Here is a 19090-nt window from a genome sequence, read left to right as displayed (position 1 = left end):
GTATTTTTGTCCCCCGAAAATTGCTATAAAGAGAAGTGAAACTGAAGTCAGTCACTGACTCCCTCTGGGCCAGTATGTGGTAACGTTTCAGGACACTGAGAGTGTGTGAAGCCTATTTTCGGTGTCCCCACTGGAATATTGCTAAAAGCGGCGTAAAACTAACTCACCCCTGTGAATTCTGGGCCAATACGCGGGAAGTCGTCTCGGAGCACAAAGATTGTCCATTGTGTAAGCCTTGGAAAACGGAGGAGACAACAGTAAGGTCCGGGGTTACACGGTTTCCCCGAGATTTGCCATGAAGGGTCAGCTCTGTCATAAGCTACTCGATTAAATATAAAAAAAAGTTGCATTGTACTGCCAACTATGTCCTTACTTAGCAACCAATCGACGAAGCTTGATACACAAAGTGATATTTGGTCATGGAATGAAAATAGAAATAAGTTCTTTGAATAAAGGTAATTCATTCAAGTTTGTATTAGAACGACAATGTGATTTGAATACTGCAACACGATTCAGTTAATAAGTCGCGGGGTAAGGTATTGGACGTGTCAGCAGTCGAGGCAGGGTGGTGAATAACTCCACTGCTGTCGCATTTACCAAGAAGTACATGTTATACTAACTGATGCCAAACATTTCAGCTTGTCCAAGAGTCACGTTCGTACAACATGTATCACTATATACGATGGTACCGGACGGCTACGAGGATTTCACTATTCTTCATACTGATCTTGTGTTGAGGTTAGTGGAACTAGGGGCAGGGATGCAGGTATCTTTTATTGGTTGTACTGCCACAGATTACATGGTTAAAGTTTATTCACCGGTTACGAAGTCAACGTTACAGAACACCTGGATTGACCGATTCTGCTGATATTAAGGCAAGTGTTGCAGGGCATTTTGATTGATTCTGGTGGTCTGAGGGTCGGTGTTGCAGAGATGGTTTCTGGTATTCGTCTTGTTTGTATTCTTGTCATGGTTACAGGTAAGTAAGGTATCTCACAGAGACGACGAATTTGTCAATATTTATAACTGATCAATGAAAAGTTTCACATTTCTTGCTGGCGGAGACATTGCAGCTTGAAGGTTATCAGCATCAACATCAACATCAACAACGTCAAGACGATCTGACTGAAAGGACTTCTGAGACGAACGCGTATATAAGACAGTTTATTGTTTTCACACAATACATACAAGATACTAGTAACCATTATCACAGAGCAAAAGACAAACAGCCTGTAAATTTGCATCACGGTGTGCATTGTCTCAATTGTCTCAGAAGGAGAAAGATCAGATTTGACCGTAGTCCACAGTTCATATATCGGTTTACGGGTGCACAGTTATCTGTAGGGTAAGCTTTAAGAAATATCCGGGAATATCCACGAAACACCTACGAAAGGAAGAATGTTGGCGGGGACCCATTTGCAACACTTCAAAGACGCATCTAACATAGTCAGATCAGAGGAGACCCATGCAAGTAACATGTGACCCTTGTCGAGCGTTGGCCGTGTGGATGGCAGTCGTCCACTCATGCCACTGGCTTCCCCGCATGACGTATAGAAACCAACGTCAGCGTCGTTTGTGTACATTCACAAGGAGTAGTGTCAGAACAGCTAAGCCCAATTACCCAATACTTCTAGCGTCTGAAAGCACACTCCTGTACCTCCTGTGATTTTGTTTGCCACACGATCCCCTATACTGTTCTTTACATGTATTTATTTGATAGTGTGTGAGTGAGGTAATGTGGCCTAACGCCGCTTTTTGCAATATTTCAGCAATGTCACGGCGGGGAACACCAGAACTGGGTGTTTTATAATGACGTACACACAGGCAGATACTGTACATAAAGTAATCACTGTTCACGTTACTTTGCTTCGTATGTGAAACATGGTGGAGGGGTTTAACTGACTGGTCGTAACTACACTGTCTCTGAATAAGACGAATGGCATACAGTTTGTATTCAGACCAATGTCCAACTCCACAAGACAACCGCAGGTAGACAGTTTGTAGTCAACGCAAGATCACAGTTCGATTTCTCCTGCATATGCTGCCACAAGGATGATTATACCAAATCCTATACACAAACCAAGAAGCTGCAGAATCGATAGAAAGATGGCACCTGTCTCCTCTTTCAATGCCTTGTCAACAGCGTGTCCCATTTCTGGAATCTGTGAAGAAAAAAAAAGAATATCATCACTATTCGTGGAACACGTTTCACTACGCGTGATTTGATTGGCTTGCTACGATTCTTGGGAATAATAGGTTCGAGTGTTCTTTTAAAAATACGTTACTGATATAAATACACAGGTTGCACACGCTCGTACCATGTCAGCGAGGGGAACATAAATAAATATGCCTCCTGCTATTGCAAATATCCACTGGTTTGCAGACGTCGTCTCGCCTAAAAAGATGCCAGCTAGGACCCCTGGAATGCCCATGGCGGCTGACAATGTGTTGTAGGTTAAAGCTTGCTTCATCGTCATCCCCGAGTGTAGCAGGATGGACACATCACCTGCCGCCGGTATAAAGTGCATGTTAGATCGGCAGTAGACGTAGACAGTCACATGGGTAGATATTTGTTGAAATTAGAGGATATGAAGACTGGAGGAATGACTAGCTTTCAATCTGAAATAATGAGAGACTCTTTGATTGCACAAACTAGGTTAGGAAACCTCAACTTCAAACGGTTGAGTGGCAAGTCATAAGATCAAGGATAGTTGCAGCCGGTTTTGAACAATATCTTCTACACAAATGATGAATGTATACAGTCTCGTCGATGTATATATTTTGATGCAGCACCGGCGTCTACAGGCTGAACACCACCAGCCACAACAGTAAATGTCCTGTGATGGTGTGCGTAAGTCGAGTGACGGAAGTCCATTTATAGGTAATCTCAGTCCTATGACGATGTGTTACCTTCATCCAAAACCAATGTAAACCGGGGATCCATTCAGTGGTTAAAGCTTACATGCTCGCCTTGGGCTGTGCACAACTGAGCACCACTTACTGATAAATGTCACACAGAACATTTAAGGACTTACCTAGCTCATGGGGTAGTTCTTCACAGAGTATGGAGATGGCTAGACTTAGACCTGTCGTGATGTTTTCTGTAAAGGCAGCGCCGACAGATAAACCATCCACCAATTTGTGTATCGCATCCCCTAGAAGGACCATCCAAGCCACGGTAGCTATCTGCTGCTTGACCTTCCCGCCGTCATCTGCTTCAACATCGCTGGCCTTCCTGCTGTCTGTCCCGTTAATGCTGGTGTGTGTGTGCGTGCCGCCATTGCTGGTCCCGTTCCCAATCACGGTAGTGGTAACAGCAACAGGTAGGTCATTGCTATTGTTAGATTCTGTGTCATCGCTTACCGACGAAGTCGTGCTCATCGTGACAGTGCTCCCAACCTCAACTGAGATCTCCGCCACGGTCCTCTCTTTCGCTGACTGATGAATGCAATGTGAATCCATCAGAGTAAGTCAGTGTTTTATGTTACAATAAATATTGTTCAGGTATTCGGCAGGATCAATGACTGAAATGTTTGGATTCACGTTTTTTTTGTTGACATTTTAAGAATTTTAACCTTTATGTTGTACGCCACGCATCGTCTGTTGTTGGTCGCCTTACCTTCATTTGGTGAAATGCAATCTTCAGGATTCGCTCAAGAGTTAGCACAAAGACGATCCCTCCAAGAACAGAACAGGCTTTCCACAGGTACGTGTCCTTGGTCTCCTCAATGTACATCAGGTGCATGGACTGTAACATACCACGCAACCTCATTATCTTATAGTCTCTAGGTATATTCACCCTAGACGAATGGCATTTATCACATTTTCTTTACTTGATGGTTAAAAATATTTAGTGGTGATATACACCTCGGTAACACCTACCTCCGGTATAAGTACAACTATGCCGGCTCCAGCCTGTGTGCCTATCGCAATTGCCACAAGGAACATGAGCAGTTTCTGGAAGAAGGATGAGTTCATCAAGGGCGTGAGGAAAGCCCCGAGGTTGGAGATGAGACACACGGTCAGCACTACGCCGAGGCTGTAACCCCATGCTGAGAGGAAGCAAATAGCATCATCAGAGATGGGTAAAAAAAGTAGGCACAACAATCCAGATAGTCATCCCCACATTCGTGGACACAAATAGCATGTGAGACGAGACATAGAGTAGGCACAGTAACCACAAGGTGGCGACCCCTCCTTTTCCTGGACAGACACAAATAACATGAGAGATGTGACACAAAGTAGGCCTGAGAGATGAGACAGAGAAAATGACATCAGAGATGCAACACGGAGTAGGCACAACAAACATCCGGTATGAGAAATAGAGTAAGCTCAACAACCCTAAGATAGTTATCCCCTCATTCGTGGACACAAATAACATGAGAGATGAGACACAGAGCAGGCCTGAGAGATGAGACACAGAGTACAGCCTTTAAGAAGAAATATTTAACATCTTTCCATTCAGTACCTTCTGCGTCTGTAGGTTTCCGAGGTCCTTCTTCTAGTTCGGTGTCGGCGAGCTGTTGGGCCCGGCAGTGGTCCTCTTCTAAGGCAACGACAATAGCAGGAAGCGCATGTAACAGGGAGGACGAGTTGATCCTGGCATTCACAGCGTATGCGTTGAATACGTCTTCACTGCGAGTGCACTCCGCCTGCATTTCAGAACATATGACGTCAGTGTTACTTCATGAACATCACAGATGAGTAGGACCTCAAGGAGATCCTCCTTATACATTCTACATTCCAACATCTAAAATCCTTATTGTCTACATATGTTGTTAGCATAATTATTATTAGATATTTTCACTTGGTGCTCTTATTTCGGAATCCAAATGACACGATATGGCACTCAGCAGGTTTTCAGACATAATGGATGTCAAACTCTCTGTTATGATATACAAAATCAGATGTTCCGCTAAATAAATAATTTGACACGAAATATAGTCTACCTTAACCGTATACCTTATAAGTGTGATTCAAAGACTCAATGACTCTTACAAACGATGGACAGCAGAACAAACATTCAACACGTTTTGTTTCATTTTAAAAGCTAAGGTTAGTAACAATCAAATTGCTAATTCCCTTCCACTGAAAAATACCAACTGGTATGAGTTTGTCTCTGTTACAATAGAAGCGAATTGGCTGACTGCTATGCGGAGATTGATAACCTCTCCGTATATCACATTCGCCATGTTTAACTTCCTGCCGTAACGTATTGTGTTGTTTATTAATCAACTATTTGCCATGTTACTGTTTTCGAATAGATTATGGGTGAGACTTGGAACCAACACAAGTGGGTAATAAACTTGGTGTCAGGAAGTGTGTGAATTCCCTGGCAGGGCCTAACACCTCTTTGAACAGTATTTCATTTCCATTTGCTTAATGCTGGAGCAAATCCTGAAGCACGGTTATAGATCATCCAGTGCTCTAGAACAGAACGAAGCCGGGGGATCTACCACACGAAAGACGCATATTTACACGTTGAGTCGTTGTGTTTTATACCTGCTCATACGCATGATAACTTCCATTTAAGCAGGAGAAAGTAATCACGAATGTAATGATTATAATTACGATGCTTTCACAATTACCGGCATATCCATTGTGAAGTCTACGTTTGACCGAGGGAACCTGGAAACTCGTCAAGTCAACAAGAAGCCAGGAACAGCTCTGGGATGTAACATCAACGAGCATCGTCAAAAAATTAGATTTTAAATCGTTAGATCAAGTATCTTGTACAGTCTGAAATTTAATAAATTAAAAGAAACTTGAAATCACGACAAAGTAATCGAGATGACGAAATATAATAACTGAAAAAAGAATAAGATAACAAAATAATATCTATAAGTTTGAGCAATATATAAAGCGACGAGAAAATTTATATTGAGTTTTTGCTACAAGCTAGAAGGGATGATGAGAATGTGTATTGGTTGTCTTAACACGGACTAGCCCACTATGTCTCAGTAAAACATACGGTGGGCATTATACTGCTCGTGTAAATATTTTATACCGGTTCTGTTTCTCATTTGTTACACTATGCATCATTTACAAAACAATGTAAGAACCATATCGCACTGGTCCAATACACTTCCACTTAATGTTTATGCATGAGATATTCATTTTATTTCATTGCAAGTTAGCGATCATTACCGTCAGGCAGTAGCAACTATAACACTAAATGAAGAGAATGATGAATAAGGTTTAGGCAGAGAAATGTGGTACACCATATTTATTAGCTGAGCTAATGTATGCAAAAAATGTTAGGACTCTTTAATGTACAATTTGAAGAGTATATTCTTCTCTCTGGACATAAATGGTAAAGACTGGGTTATTGTGAAATAATGCCAAGCTAGACGGCTATGTGAGGCGTCCTTCCTGCTCGGGATGACATTAATCTGTGTTTTATTGCGTTACGGTAATACCCATCTATTAAATAACAGTAGCTATGACGTCACATGTGCCCTCGTTGTGCACGTGTCTGTTACTCATGTCTGGCAGGTGAGATGGGCACCGAACGTTCACGTTTTCGTACTTGTCAAACTCCTGACATGACGAGTTTACACTTTGTTAGAAGCAGGGAACCAGGGTCTCAAACTTCTATCTGCAACAACTACATGTCCACCAAGAGAAAAAAAATATACAAAATATGAATGAAAACCATGTGTATTTGAATCTAATGTGTGTGTGTGTATATATATATACATATACATATACATATACATATACATATACATACACACACACACACCCTCTCTCTCTCTCTCTCTCTATATATATATATATATATATGTGTGTGTGTGTGTGTATATATATATATATATATATATATATATATATATATATATATATATATATATATATATATATATATATATATATATATATATATATATATATTAATGTGTGGAGAATATGGGAGAGGTATTTTGACTAGTCTGCTTATTGTTTCACGCCACCATCAGCAGTTATCAAGCTATAGGACACAGGACAGTAATGGGCGAGTCTGGAGCAGAAAATGCAGTGATTGACATCATGAACATTGATCTCCGCAACCAGGATACGATAGCATGCATCTGTCAGTCAGCAAGTCTGACCGACCGACCCGTTAGTCGCTTCTGACTAAATGCATGTGTTGCTGAAAATCATTTCTAACTTGAACCTTCAAGGGTAATATTTTTTAGGTGTAAAATATTTTAGTATATCCGACCTACATTCATTAGTGTGTTGGAGTGTTCGAGATCCATTGTAATTTTCATTAGAATATATTGGTTATATGTTAATATATATTAGAAACTAAGAGCTACGCTTTAATATGTACTGGATTCGAATACAGACAGTTTTAATGTGTGTTTGAATCAAAGACACAAGAAGCTGAAGTATATGTTTAAGTATATATGACTTTGGTTGACTGCAACAGCATCCAGCCTATTTCCACATGACAGAAAACACGCTTTCACCATTTTAAATATATATTAATAATTTAAAAAGGGAAAGACATTTACGGATGAGGAATCATTTGAACGTTGTCTCCATGTATACAAGTAGGTTATACGGGCATTGCTTCAGGTATGACACAGGTTGATTGCACGTGCGCACATCTATTGTCCTGAATATTCAAAACCCCAAACATGAGTGAACTAAGATAGTTAGGTCATATTGGAGGTCATACCACAATGCAACATAACAAATGCCACTCGTAGGACGCGTCTCCAGCTCATGACACCGTGAGCGCTCAAAGGTCATGGTCAACGCGAGTATGGAATTGATATATCTGTTTGGAAAGTTTACGAGTATTCGCTTCACACGAACAGCCAAAGAAAAAGCAACACGGGCTTTTGTGAAGTTTTTAAATAGAAGACATCAACATGAACGCTTACTTATATGAGATGTCATTTTTCGAAACTTGCGTTTCATTTGCTGTTTAGTATCTATGATAATACTTTTGTATGCCATGATGTTACACAGACATACCGACATGCCAGTCCTGTCTACTGTACTGTATGGCAGTCGGAGAAAATACAACACAAATGAGCATTGTTCATAGTGCTGTTTTCGGGCAAAGAGCCTTAGAATTATATTTCGTCTTGCTCCCCAGTAAAAATATTACTACTTTACAATTTTAATAGTGTTTATATTATTATTATAATGATGTTAGCAAGTATACAACAGTTTTAGATTATATGAACCAGTTTGTCTGAAATATGAAACAGAAGCTAATAAATGCTTGAGTTATTAGCAATTATAACGTATAGCGCATGTGGCACATGAACCATTGAGGTCATTCTAAAATAAGATATCTGAGCAAAACAATAAATGTATACAAGTAGATTTTTTACCATTAACATCGGTTCTAACAATATTTCAGTTATTTTAGTTCAGTGTGGGGAGATACGGAGTGGTACTCGTCTTAAACGTATACAATATTTGATGCAATATCAAAAATCGGATCGGAATAAAAACACAAAACAGGATCGTTGCAAGTCAAGGGGACGCAGATCTACACAAAGAACTGCGATACCTTACATGCCGTATTATCACTTTCATACGAACTGTGATATAAGCGTATGTTATGTAGAACACATAGACGCGCGCGCGCATACTGCTTTATAAACAAAGACGTTTGATTACTTCGTGTGTTATGTTTTGAATGCTTCAGAGAACCTCGAGGTGAATGGTATTAATCTACAGTATATATATTGTCAATTGTCACGTCTTCCCAATATTGCCAGTCAGTACAAACGAAGACGTTGTTTGACTTACCTGGCCGCAGGTGGTGTTTGCAGTGTTGTTCAGAATTGTTTGGCACCAAGCATCATCATCCACAGCTTCAGCCTCTGATCCCAAGATGCCCTCCTGTCCGAAATTCTGCTTCACGTGTAGCTTGAGACTACTGAATAAAGCGTGGAACTCGTCCTGAGTTAAGGAGCTGCTGGACGAGTACTTGGAGATGAGCGTGTCTGCGTTCGTCAGGGGGGAGAAACCACCAACGACCGCCGTCGACGATGCCGCAGGGAGAACGAGGAGGAGCAGCAACAGCGACATCCTACGTTTGACTGGAGGGCAGAAGGTGGCACAGAGTTTGGGATGTGCGACTGCTCACTGCGATGACAACGCGCTAACCACGTATGGCCCGGTGTGACAGCTACTTTAATACCAGCAACTTCTTTATTATGAGACATGACGTTTGCGACTGCAGTACAGATTTCAAGCCAGCGCATGGGTTGTCCAATCACCTGCTTGCTACATGGTATCTCCCCGCTCTCAGATACCAAGTGGTCACGGGGATAATTTATTCACCTCTTCTAACATGACTTACTATGACAGCGATATACCAAAACCCCTTCCCTACTCTGACACACTCATGTAGTTTCTGGTCACAAGGAATCACTCTTCAAAGTCACTATCCGCACTGATGTACAAACTCACTACTGAATCTGCAATATAGGGGAAATGAAAACTCAAAGCATTTACTTCTTTATGCAGTCTCAGAAAAGAACTGAATTCAATTCTATCTAAATATCTTGGTTCTTGTTCTACCGTTTTAACACCATTTTCCAGTTAACAAAGTTAAGGAAAAGCTCCACCCCTTGATCCATGTAGCCATTGTATATCTGAACGACTTAATAATTGACATGTATACATGTACTTTAATTCTGAGCTTCAAGCAATTTGTCACAATGACGACAATATGATCTGAAGTTTGAGAAAACAATATGTGAAATACTTGACCTCCTCAGGTACAACATCAGTCCGACATGTGTGGCTAAGACATGAGCCAAGAAGAAGGCTTCCTCACCAGTATACATCTTGCTCCAAGCATATGAATTAAAAATCTCTATTCGGATTGGACTGGCAAAAGTCATAACCGGGTAATTTGGGCAAATGAGATTAGGTTCACGTTATAGCGATGATCTGAGAACGGTCTATTTCCATTTCACTGTAACAGATTTACCCTGCTGAAGCAGAAAGAACAAAGCGCTTACTCATTTTGATACTAGATTCAAAAGTAACAAAACACTGAAGACTGGGACAATGTAACGCCTTGATTCAGAATAGTTAATGAAACGCTTTCTCCATCGGTGTGTTATTTTAATGAAGGAAAGCTAAGTTCTGTGGATATAACTGGCTTGACAACGGTCGCAATCATTGCAATAAAGAACTTGACTATTCATAGAACATGGTTTTCCTTCACTTTCAGAACTTCTAAAATGCCACCAAAGACGTTATTTTAATGAAATATAAACATGTTTGCAGGTAAAGGCGGAGAGAAAAAACTGTTTAAAGTAGTATTAACATAGTGGGGTTTAATAATTTGATTTTAACAAAAATATGATTGTTTTCATAGGCGGAACCAGAGGGTGTGTGTGTGTGTGTGTGTGTGTGTGTGTGTGTGTGTGTGTGTGTGTGTGTGTGTGTGTGTGTGTGTGTGTGTGTGTGTGTGTGTGTGTGTGTGTGTGTGTGTGTGTGTGTGTGTGTGTGTGTGTGTGTGTGTGTGTGTGTGTGTGTGCAGGGGTGCGCATCCTCCTTTTTGTCCTAAAATGTTGTTAAATGACCATTGAAACACGTACACGTGTGACAATGAAGTGTGCAGCCCCTTTCTCAAAAAGCTGTATCTGTCCCTGGTGTTATTGTAAGGTGAAACTGTACAGGAATATGTCAGAGACTTACGGGTTGTAGAAGTCTCCGCAACACTGGCTGATTGTCGCGCCATAGTCACCAGTGTTCCAGCAATGACGGTAGACCAAACACACCGGTGATCAGTAGGAGGAGCACAATGTCAGTCAGTTAGGTAACAAAGTCACCCACTTGATCGTCGTGTAGGACAATCATGTATATGACTACACACAAAACCAAAACATTGACAGACAGTTTCAAGTGTGGGAGGTAATGTTTCGAGAGTGACGATTGTAAATTAGGCTGTCTTGAAGCGGCAGTTTGTGTTTACCTTTATTTTATTACTCACCTGTTGAAAATACCACTGGTACATTACCTGTTGGTACAGAGTAGTAATGCCAAAACATGTGTTCATGTATTGCCGCAACTACTTTCGTTACCAAATACAGTACTAGTAAACTACAGTTACCATGAACCGACACTGTTTTAAAGCGACCGCGAAGCTAAATTCGCTATATACGGTTGTTTGTTTATGCATTTGGACTAAAGCGTTTTGTATATGGATATATTATTCTGTAAAAACCATTTGATTTATGACGTAGATCGCGACCACATCTGTATTTTACACACGACAGTGAATTATTGTACCTAAGAATCCACATGGAGGAGAAAAGGTGAAAGTCACACTTCAAGTGTTCAAGAAAATCATGTTGCCACAAGGCTCCCTTGTCTATATATTAAAACAATGAACATGTTATATAAGTTGCACCGACCACTACAGACTTATCTGGCGGGGAGCTGACTAGTATTTCGGCTACTGTACGGCAAGAGTGATCATTGTCGGAGGAAAGCGAAACAAGCAAGATATCTACTTCGTTGAAAACCATGTGCACAGGCATCCTGCCATGAAATAAAGACTTACAATCAAAATATCACAGTCGTACAAGGAACAAGGAATATTGGATAATGTCGGCGAGAAACTTCTTGGTCGACTGAGCATTCGCGTCCCGTCCACAGCGAAAGGGAGAGTGTGCAATGTAAATTACACACATATTTCCATAATCTATGTAGGTATTAAATGCGAAAGTAAGCGGACATGTTGTTAAACATAAGTCTCCATTTCAGTTCGTGGCTATAAATGTATTAGTTTGTTTTGAAAATATTAATTTAAAGAAAGACTTTGCTTTTAATTCAGTTGGTCTGGTTCCCTGTAATATAAATCATCTGGGGCTGTATTACGACGTATACTAGTAACTAATGGCATGATTATCTGCATTCATAAACCTACACTTATAACAAGTTGACCCTCTCTAGGTCGCAGGATCTACCTCCGTGCAGCAGGCCTCAACTGTATACACCCTTATGACCGCCGTATATGCCTCCATGTTACATTAACGACAGATATTAAACGGCTTGTAACGTGAGGCTGATTAGGTTAACAAGTGACATTATTTATGTGTATGTAATATGATATACTGACAGAGAATTAATGCATCAGTAATATTGAGAGTTCAGACCCTGCATGAGTAGGGTGTAGTGGGAAGTGTTAAGACTGTAGTGATCACCAGTTACTTCTAAACAAGTCACATTTTCAATAAGAATACAATGCAGACCGTTAATAGAAATCCACAATAAACTCTGGGCGCCTAAAGGCAGCAAGAGATGTACACTCCCGATGGAGTTAAGATTGATAATAATATGTGCCATAGAGACTGACATTCACTTATCGAGGGAAAAATACCAACGCCTTGAGCAAGCACTAGTTGCGAGAATATGTGCGCTATATAAGTATCCTATAATAATAACTAATAATTATAGAATGAAATTATTCAGAACTTATGACAATGGCATCTGCCCTGTTGGTCACACATGTTAACTTATTTCCAAAACGTTTCTAAATAAGCCACGCCCACTGACGAACTACTGAAATTGACCAAAATAGTGTTGTGTGGTGTTTGTTGTTGTTGTCATTGGTGTGTGTGTGTGTGTGTGCGTGTGCGTGTGCGTGTGTGTTCGTGTGTGCGTGCGTGCGTGCGTGTGTGTGTGTGTAGTATATCGTATAGTAGGTTGTTGTTGTGTGTGGTGTCTTTTTAGGAAGTTGTTATTTAGCAGTGTTTTAATAAAAGGACTTCACTTTCTTCTGATTATGCTTCATGGGCACCATTTGGCCTTCGCCACGCCTGACCTCTCTGACAATGTTCAGCTACTCTGAATGGATTACCAGGACTGACGGCTCTTGTGTCAGACGTAAATCGCTATCAGAATAACAGATGCGTTATGCAACTAGCCTAACGACAATAGTTGATAATTCATTGTGAGACAGAGATGGAACTCTGCCCGACACCAGCGTCGTCCTATGAGTACAAAGGCACTTATCCGCAGCCTGAACTTGCGAGAGTCGCTCACACATTCACATGTAGAGCATGAGGTCAGTGTGGAGGGTCATGACACAGCGTCATTGCGTCATTATGACCTGTCGACTCTGCCGTATGTCACGTCTTTCATATCCTCAGATATGTCATACACTCTTCCCTTCTTGCATCCCGACGTCACTACCACTCAGTAGTACCATCTCCTGTACAATTCTACCAGCGTTACTATATACTGCTTACAACCGTGTGCATCTAACAGAATAACGTGCATCTCCGCACCCACTATAACTAACTATTAGCACCAATTATCATTATAAAACATTCTGCCCTGCATACACAGACTACACCAGAGTAGGCCATGCTTTGTACAGCCCTGGGTCCTGCATACACGGACTACACCAGAGTAGGCCATGCTTTGTACAGCCCTGGGTCCTGCATACACGGACTACACCAGAGCACGTCCTACAATGTACAACCGTGGCCCCTGCACAAACACTATACCAGAGTACGCCATGAATTGTACAACCCTGGTCCCTGCACACACGGACTACACCAGATCACACCCGACATTGTATAACCCTGGGCCCTCCATACACAGACTACATCAGAGCACGTCCTACATTGTACAAGCCTGGTCCCTGCACTCACGGACTACACCATTGCACACCCGACAATGTACAACCCTGGGCCCTGCACGCAAGGACAACACCAGAGCACGTCCTACGATGTACAAGCCTGGTCCCTGCACTCACGGAGTACACCAGAGCACACCCGACATTGTACAAGACGGGTCCCTGCAAGCAAGGACTACACCAGAGGACGTCCTACATTGTACAACCCTGGTCCCCGCACTCACGGACTACACCAGAGCACGTCCTACAATGTACAACCCTGGTCCCTGCACAAAATCTATACCAGAGTACGCCATGCATTGTACAACCCTGGTCCCTGCACATATGGACTACACCAGAGCACGCCCTACAATGCACAAGCGTGACCCCTGCACAAACACTATACCAGAGTACGCCATGCATTGTACAACCCTGGTCCCTGCACATATGGACTACACCAGAGTACGCCCTACATTGTACAAGCCTGGACCCTGCATATACAGACAACACCAGAGGACGCCCTACAATGTACAACCCTGGTCCCTGCACTCACGGACTACACCAGAGCACACCCGACATTGTACAACCCTGGTGCCTGAACAAACACTATACCAGAGTGCGCCATGCATTGTACAACCCTGGTCCCTGCACATATGGACTACACCAGAGTACGCCCTACATTGTACTACCCTGGCTCCTGCACACACGGACTACACCAAAGTACGCCCTACATTGTAAATCCCTGGGCCCTGCACACACGGACTACACCACAGTACGTCCTACATTGCAGAACCCTGGACCCTGTACTAACACTATACCAGAGTATGCACACACGGACTACACTAGAGTACGCCCTACGTTGTACAAGCCTGGACCCTGCACACACGGACTACACCAGAGCACGCCCTACGTTGGACAAGCCTGGGCCCTGCACAAACACTATACGAAACGAAGCCCATCCCTCCATTTCCAGACTAAGTCCAGACTAAACGTTGCCATGGAAACCAAGAAAATAATATATTATGAAAACCTGTAAATAGCAAAAGGCACCACTTTGGGTTCTGACTGATACATTTGCCAAGATTTGCAGAAAAATGTTGAACGGTTTTTGAGTTCTGCTCCAGAAACGAAGCCCACCCCACCATCAGACTAACACCAAAATGTTCCATTTAAAAACAAACAAGCAAAAAAATAAAATAAAAAATAAAATAAAATAAAAATGCCAAAACTCTGTAAATAGCAAAAGCCACAACTATAGGTTGAGATTATTATATCTGTCAAGTTTGGTCTAAAAATATTGAACAGTTTCTGAGTTATGCTCCGGAAACAAAATGATTACGGATGGACGGACAGACGAGGCTTCGACTATATCCCCCCGCATTACATGCCGGGGGGGGGGGGGGGGGGGGGGGGGGTATAATAATACGGTTTGTAAAATAATAGTGTTCATGGAATATTACATCCTCGATATCTCCAGGGTCTACGTTCCGAAAAGTCTCCACTATACGCTGGATGCATCCACGGCTCTGCCCGATAAATTTATTACCTCCCTTGACTGGCTTTTTATCCAATCAGGTGTCTACGCTGGGAAGTTGAGCGAACCAATCACAACTCACTCTTGCTTTTTAAATTATCTAACCGATTAAACTTGGCAAACAAACCACGCAGAGGTTCTCTGAAAGAGGTAGATGGGGTTCTTGCATATATATTTAAAAAGTTTCGGACCTATAAATTTGTCTGTATGATTTCCCCGGCGAGCAAACCTTCGCAGCTGCGACTGCTACCTTTGTTGACACTGGCAAGCTAGGTTATAACAGCGGCCTAACTGACTGTCTACTGTGAGAATGCGGAACCAGCAAAGGGAGGTAATAAAATTATCGGGCCAACCCGTAGATGCCTCCAGGGTATAGTGGAGACTTATCGGAATGTATACCCTGGAGATATCGAGGATGGGAATCGGGGAATAATAGGGTTCGGGGAATCATAACGGCCATTTCATAAAATGGATAAGGGAATAAGGTTCAGGAAATAATAAGGTTGGTGCAACAATAAAGGTTACTGAATAGTAAGGTTTAGGGAATAATAAGATTCAGGGACTAATTAGAGTCATCGAAAAATAGGTATGAGGTAATAATATGGATGAGGGAATAATGAGGTTCAGGGAATAATGAGGTTCAGGTAATAATAAGGTTCAGGGAATAATGAGGTTCAGGGAATAATGAGGTTCAGGGAATAATAAGGTTCGGGAAATAATAAGGTTTAGTGAAAAACAAGGTTAAATGAATAATAAAGTTTATAAGGGTATTATAAGGGTTTATAAGGGTCAGGGAATACTAAGGCTCGGCGATAATAAGGACCAGGGCATAAAAAGGAAATAATAAGGATCAAGGAATAGTAACGTTCCGAGAATATTTAGGCTCAGGGAATAACAAGATTTGGGAAATGATTAGGTTCAGTGAATAATAAGGATCAGGGAATAATAAGGTTTAGGCAATATTAAGGTTCAGCGAATGATACAGTTTAGGGAATAATAGGGTTCAGGGAATAACAAGGTTCAGGAAATGATTGGGTTCTGGGAATAATAAGGTTCAGTGATTAATAGCTAGGGTTCAGGAAAAAAATAAGGATCAGAAAGTAATAAGGTTCAGGGAATAGTACGGATCAGGGTATAATAATGCTCTGGAAATGATAAGGACCATGGAATAATTAGGTTCCGGGAATAATAAAGTTCGGGGAATAATAAGGTTCAGAGAATAATAAGATTTAGGAAATCATTAGGTTCGTGGAGAATAATGTTTAGTGAATAATAATGATCAGGGAATAATAAGGTTGATCAATATTGAGGTTCAGAGAATAACAACGTTTAGAGAATAACGTGTTAGTCTTAAGTTCTGGCATTGTTGACATTCAAGCTTCTTTTGGGACGGCGGTGGGCTGTGTCTTGAAACACACGCGGGTCCTTATTCGGCCACGAATTCAAGCACGTGTACCACCTGTTCCAAACTGGGAAGCACCTTTGCACCAATACTGGCGACAGAGGATATATTCGGCCTTTATTCATACACGTGGATACATGTATTTCATATTGAATTAAACTTTCCCAAGTTACAAATTGCTGATGTGGTTTGCAATATTACCTATCAGCTCTCTGGCTTCATACTATTTCCATCTAAATTCTATCATTTGTGTACAGTGTCATATTCATCATTAGGGAAACTGTCCCTTTGTTGTTATTTCGTGTAGGTAAGACATCACCTTCCAGCCTAACACCTAACAACTTAACACCTATCAAACTAATATGTCACTGAATGGCGTTCAAGTCAAGGTCTGTTGCACAAGTTAGATTTTTATATATTTTTGAAGACATGCCTTTTCGATAATCAAGGAAAGGATAAAAATGAAAGGTGTCTGTAACCGATTCTCAGCGGTCGTGACAACCAGTGGTAGATACATTTCCGTGCTGTATTGTAAGGAGATGCTGGGGGTTTTATTTGATAGATCGGTGGAGCAGTTCTTGGATCATCACGTGCATTCTAAAAAATGATGAATCACCATTATAGTGAAGATATATTCTTTATATATATCTGTCATGCTCTCAGAAAAATTAGAAAAGAAAATTTCAGAATATTACCATGGAAACGCACCAAAATGACATATTGCCGGACAATTTCAAGCCTGGCAACATTGGGAGTCTGGCAACATTGGTGCTGGAAATCCAGAGATTCCAAGTTTTCCATATGGTACCAAATACATCTTGCTATACATCCGGTAGTGGTGTCTCAGTTTTTGACACCAAATGCCCCTGCACTACCGGGTCACATTCTGCCGCTGCTGTCGGCATCCAGAGAGTATTTGAGTGTGCTAGAGACAGTTTAACAAAAATACTCATTTCAAATGAACAAGAAATAAGGTATTAAACAGGAAAGTCGGACAGTGCTAGCATTTCGCAGCATATGTGTCACATACTCTGAGACTGTATTGCAACAGTTGTCTGTGGTTGTTGGTAAAGGGCTAGACAAGTTAAGCTGTGGAGGTTTAAAACTCGACCTATTGACATTGTTTGCAATAACGCATATCATGCTGCGCAAAATTATAACCGGTCGCAGCACGCACCATTGTGTTACTGCCTCCATGACACCACAGTGTTCATGAAATACCACTCAAATGTTTGAAGGAAACGGTTACTGGGAACATAGGACATTAAAGGTGAAGGAAGAAGTTTTATGGATGATCAACTTCTTTATTTTCACAATGATCATCCATAAAACTTGTTCCTTCACCTTTAGCTCAGCAACTTCTAAAATGCCTCTAAAACAGTTTAAGATAGGAGATTGTTCTGCTTTCAAACTGTCATGATTTGGGTACTGAGAATTTGATATTGCAACCGAAGAAATACCACCTATGTTTCATGAAAAATAGTGAAATGCGAATAAATACGTTAATAATGTTGAACCTGACGTAATGATTATGAACGTCGCATAAGGTCAAGGTCAAAGGTCAAGGCCACAGTAACCCCATTTGCTGTTATTCTTGCTTCAAATTCTATGTTTAACCTCACATATTTCGTAACTGCTAAATATGGAATGCACAGATGTCTTTGGTATTATAAGACACATCAAAAACTCAGCTTTCTGACTAAATACATTTTATACCAGTAGCTGGCACGTGCAATTCCGGCCGCATCCATGGTTACCATGCATATTTACGTGTATCACAAAATGCATTATGTCATGCCTTTATGTAACTAAATGTTGATTTTCCAGAATGTTTACTGGTGCTAATGACATCCTGCTCCATGTTTGATAAGTACGTGTACATAAACACCTTTAAGGTCAAAGGTCATTGTCTCATATATATATGTATATATGTATATATATGTGTGTGTGTGTGTATATATATGTATATGTATATATGTGTATGTATGTATGTATGTATGTATGTATGTATGTATGTATGTATGTATGTATGTGTATATACATATACATACTTATACTATATATAGAGAGAGATAGATAGATAGATAGATATAGATATTTATATAGATATTTATATATAATCAGTTACTTTCCATAAAGGTATAAGTACTCTTTACAGATAGAATAATCCTTTTTAAAATGTTGATATAAATGTATGGTTGGTGCCAGGTTCTTTATTGGTTTGTTGTAACACTGCACTCAGTATTATTCCACCTATATCGATGGCAGTGTATTAATAATCGTGTCTTGACAAGACAGTCGAGTGATCAACATCATGAGCATCGATCTATGTAATGGGGATACGAGGACACGTGAATTGAAATATCAAATTGAATTGTATTGTCAACCATCTTGACCACCTGTTCCTGTAAGTCACCTCTTAGGAAAAGCATGGGTTGATGAAGACAACTGCTAACTCAGATCTGCATGGGTAGACGTCAGAATGTCCAGGCATATAATCCAAATAATAACCTAAATGATGTAAAATAAACATCAGAAAATATGAAAACTAAACAAGAAT

General features: G+C 40.9%; 1 protein-coding gene across 1 annotated transcript; it reads right to left on the bottom strand.

Annotated features, from left to right (window-relative positions):
- Nucleotides 1-1149: 1149 nt before the first annotated feature.
- Nucleotides 1150-9117, bottom strand: LOC137262146 (metal cation symporter ZIP14-like). Its single transcript, XM_067799928.1, has 7 exons — nucleotides 8758-9117; nucleotides 4469-4652; nucleotides 3883-4052; nucleotides 3620-3748; nucleotides 3036-3438; nucleotides 2319-2506; nucleotides 1150-2162 (listed from the first exon to the last, which is right to left on the bottom strand). Exons 1-7 carry the CDS (start codon nucleotides 9037-9039, stop codon nucleotides 2016-2018), a joined length of 1503 nt encoding a protein of 500 aa, XP_067656029.1. The 5' UTR covers nucleotides 9040-9117; the 3' UTR covers nucleotides 1150-2015.
- Nucleotides 9118-19090: the final 9973 nt, after the last annotated feature.

Source organism: Haliotis asinina, chromosome 14 (genome assembly GCF_037392515.1).
Source record: "Haliotis asinina isolate JCU_RB_2024 chromosome 14, JCU_Hal_asi_v2, whole genome shotgun sequence".
NCBI lineage: Eukaryota > Metazoa > Mollusca > Gastropoda > Lepetellida > Haliotidae > Haliotis > Haliotis asinina.
This window is presented reverse-complemented; position numbering and strand designations above follow the sequence as displayed.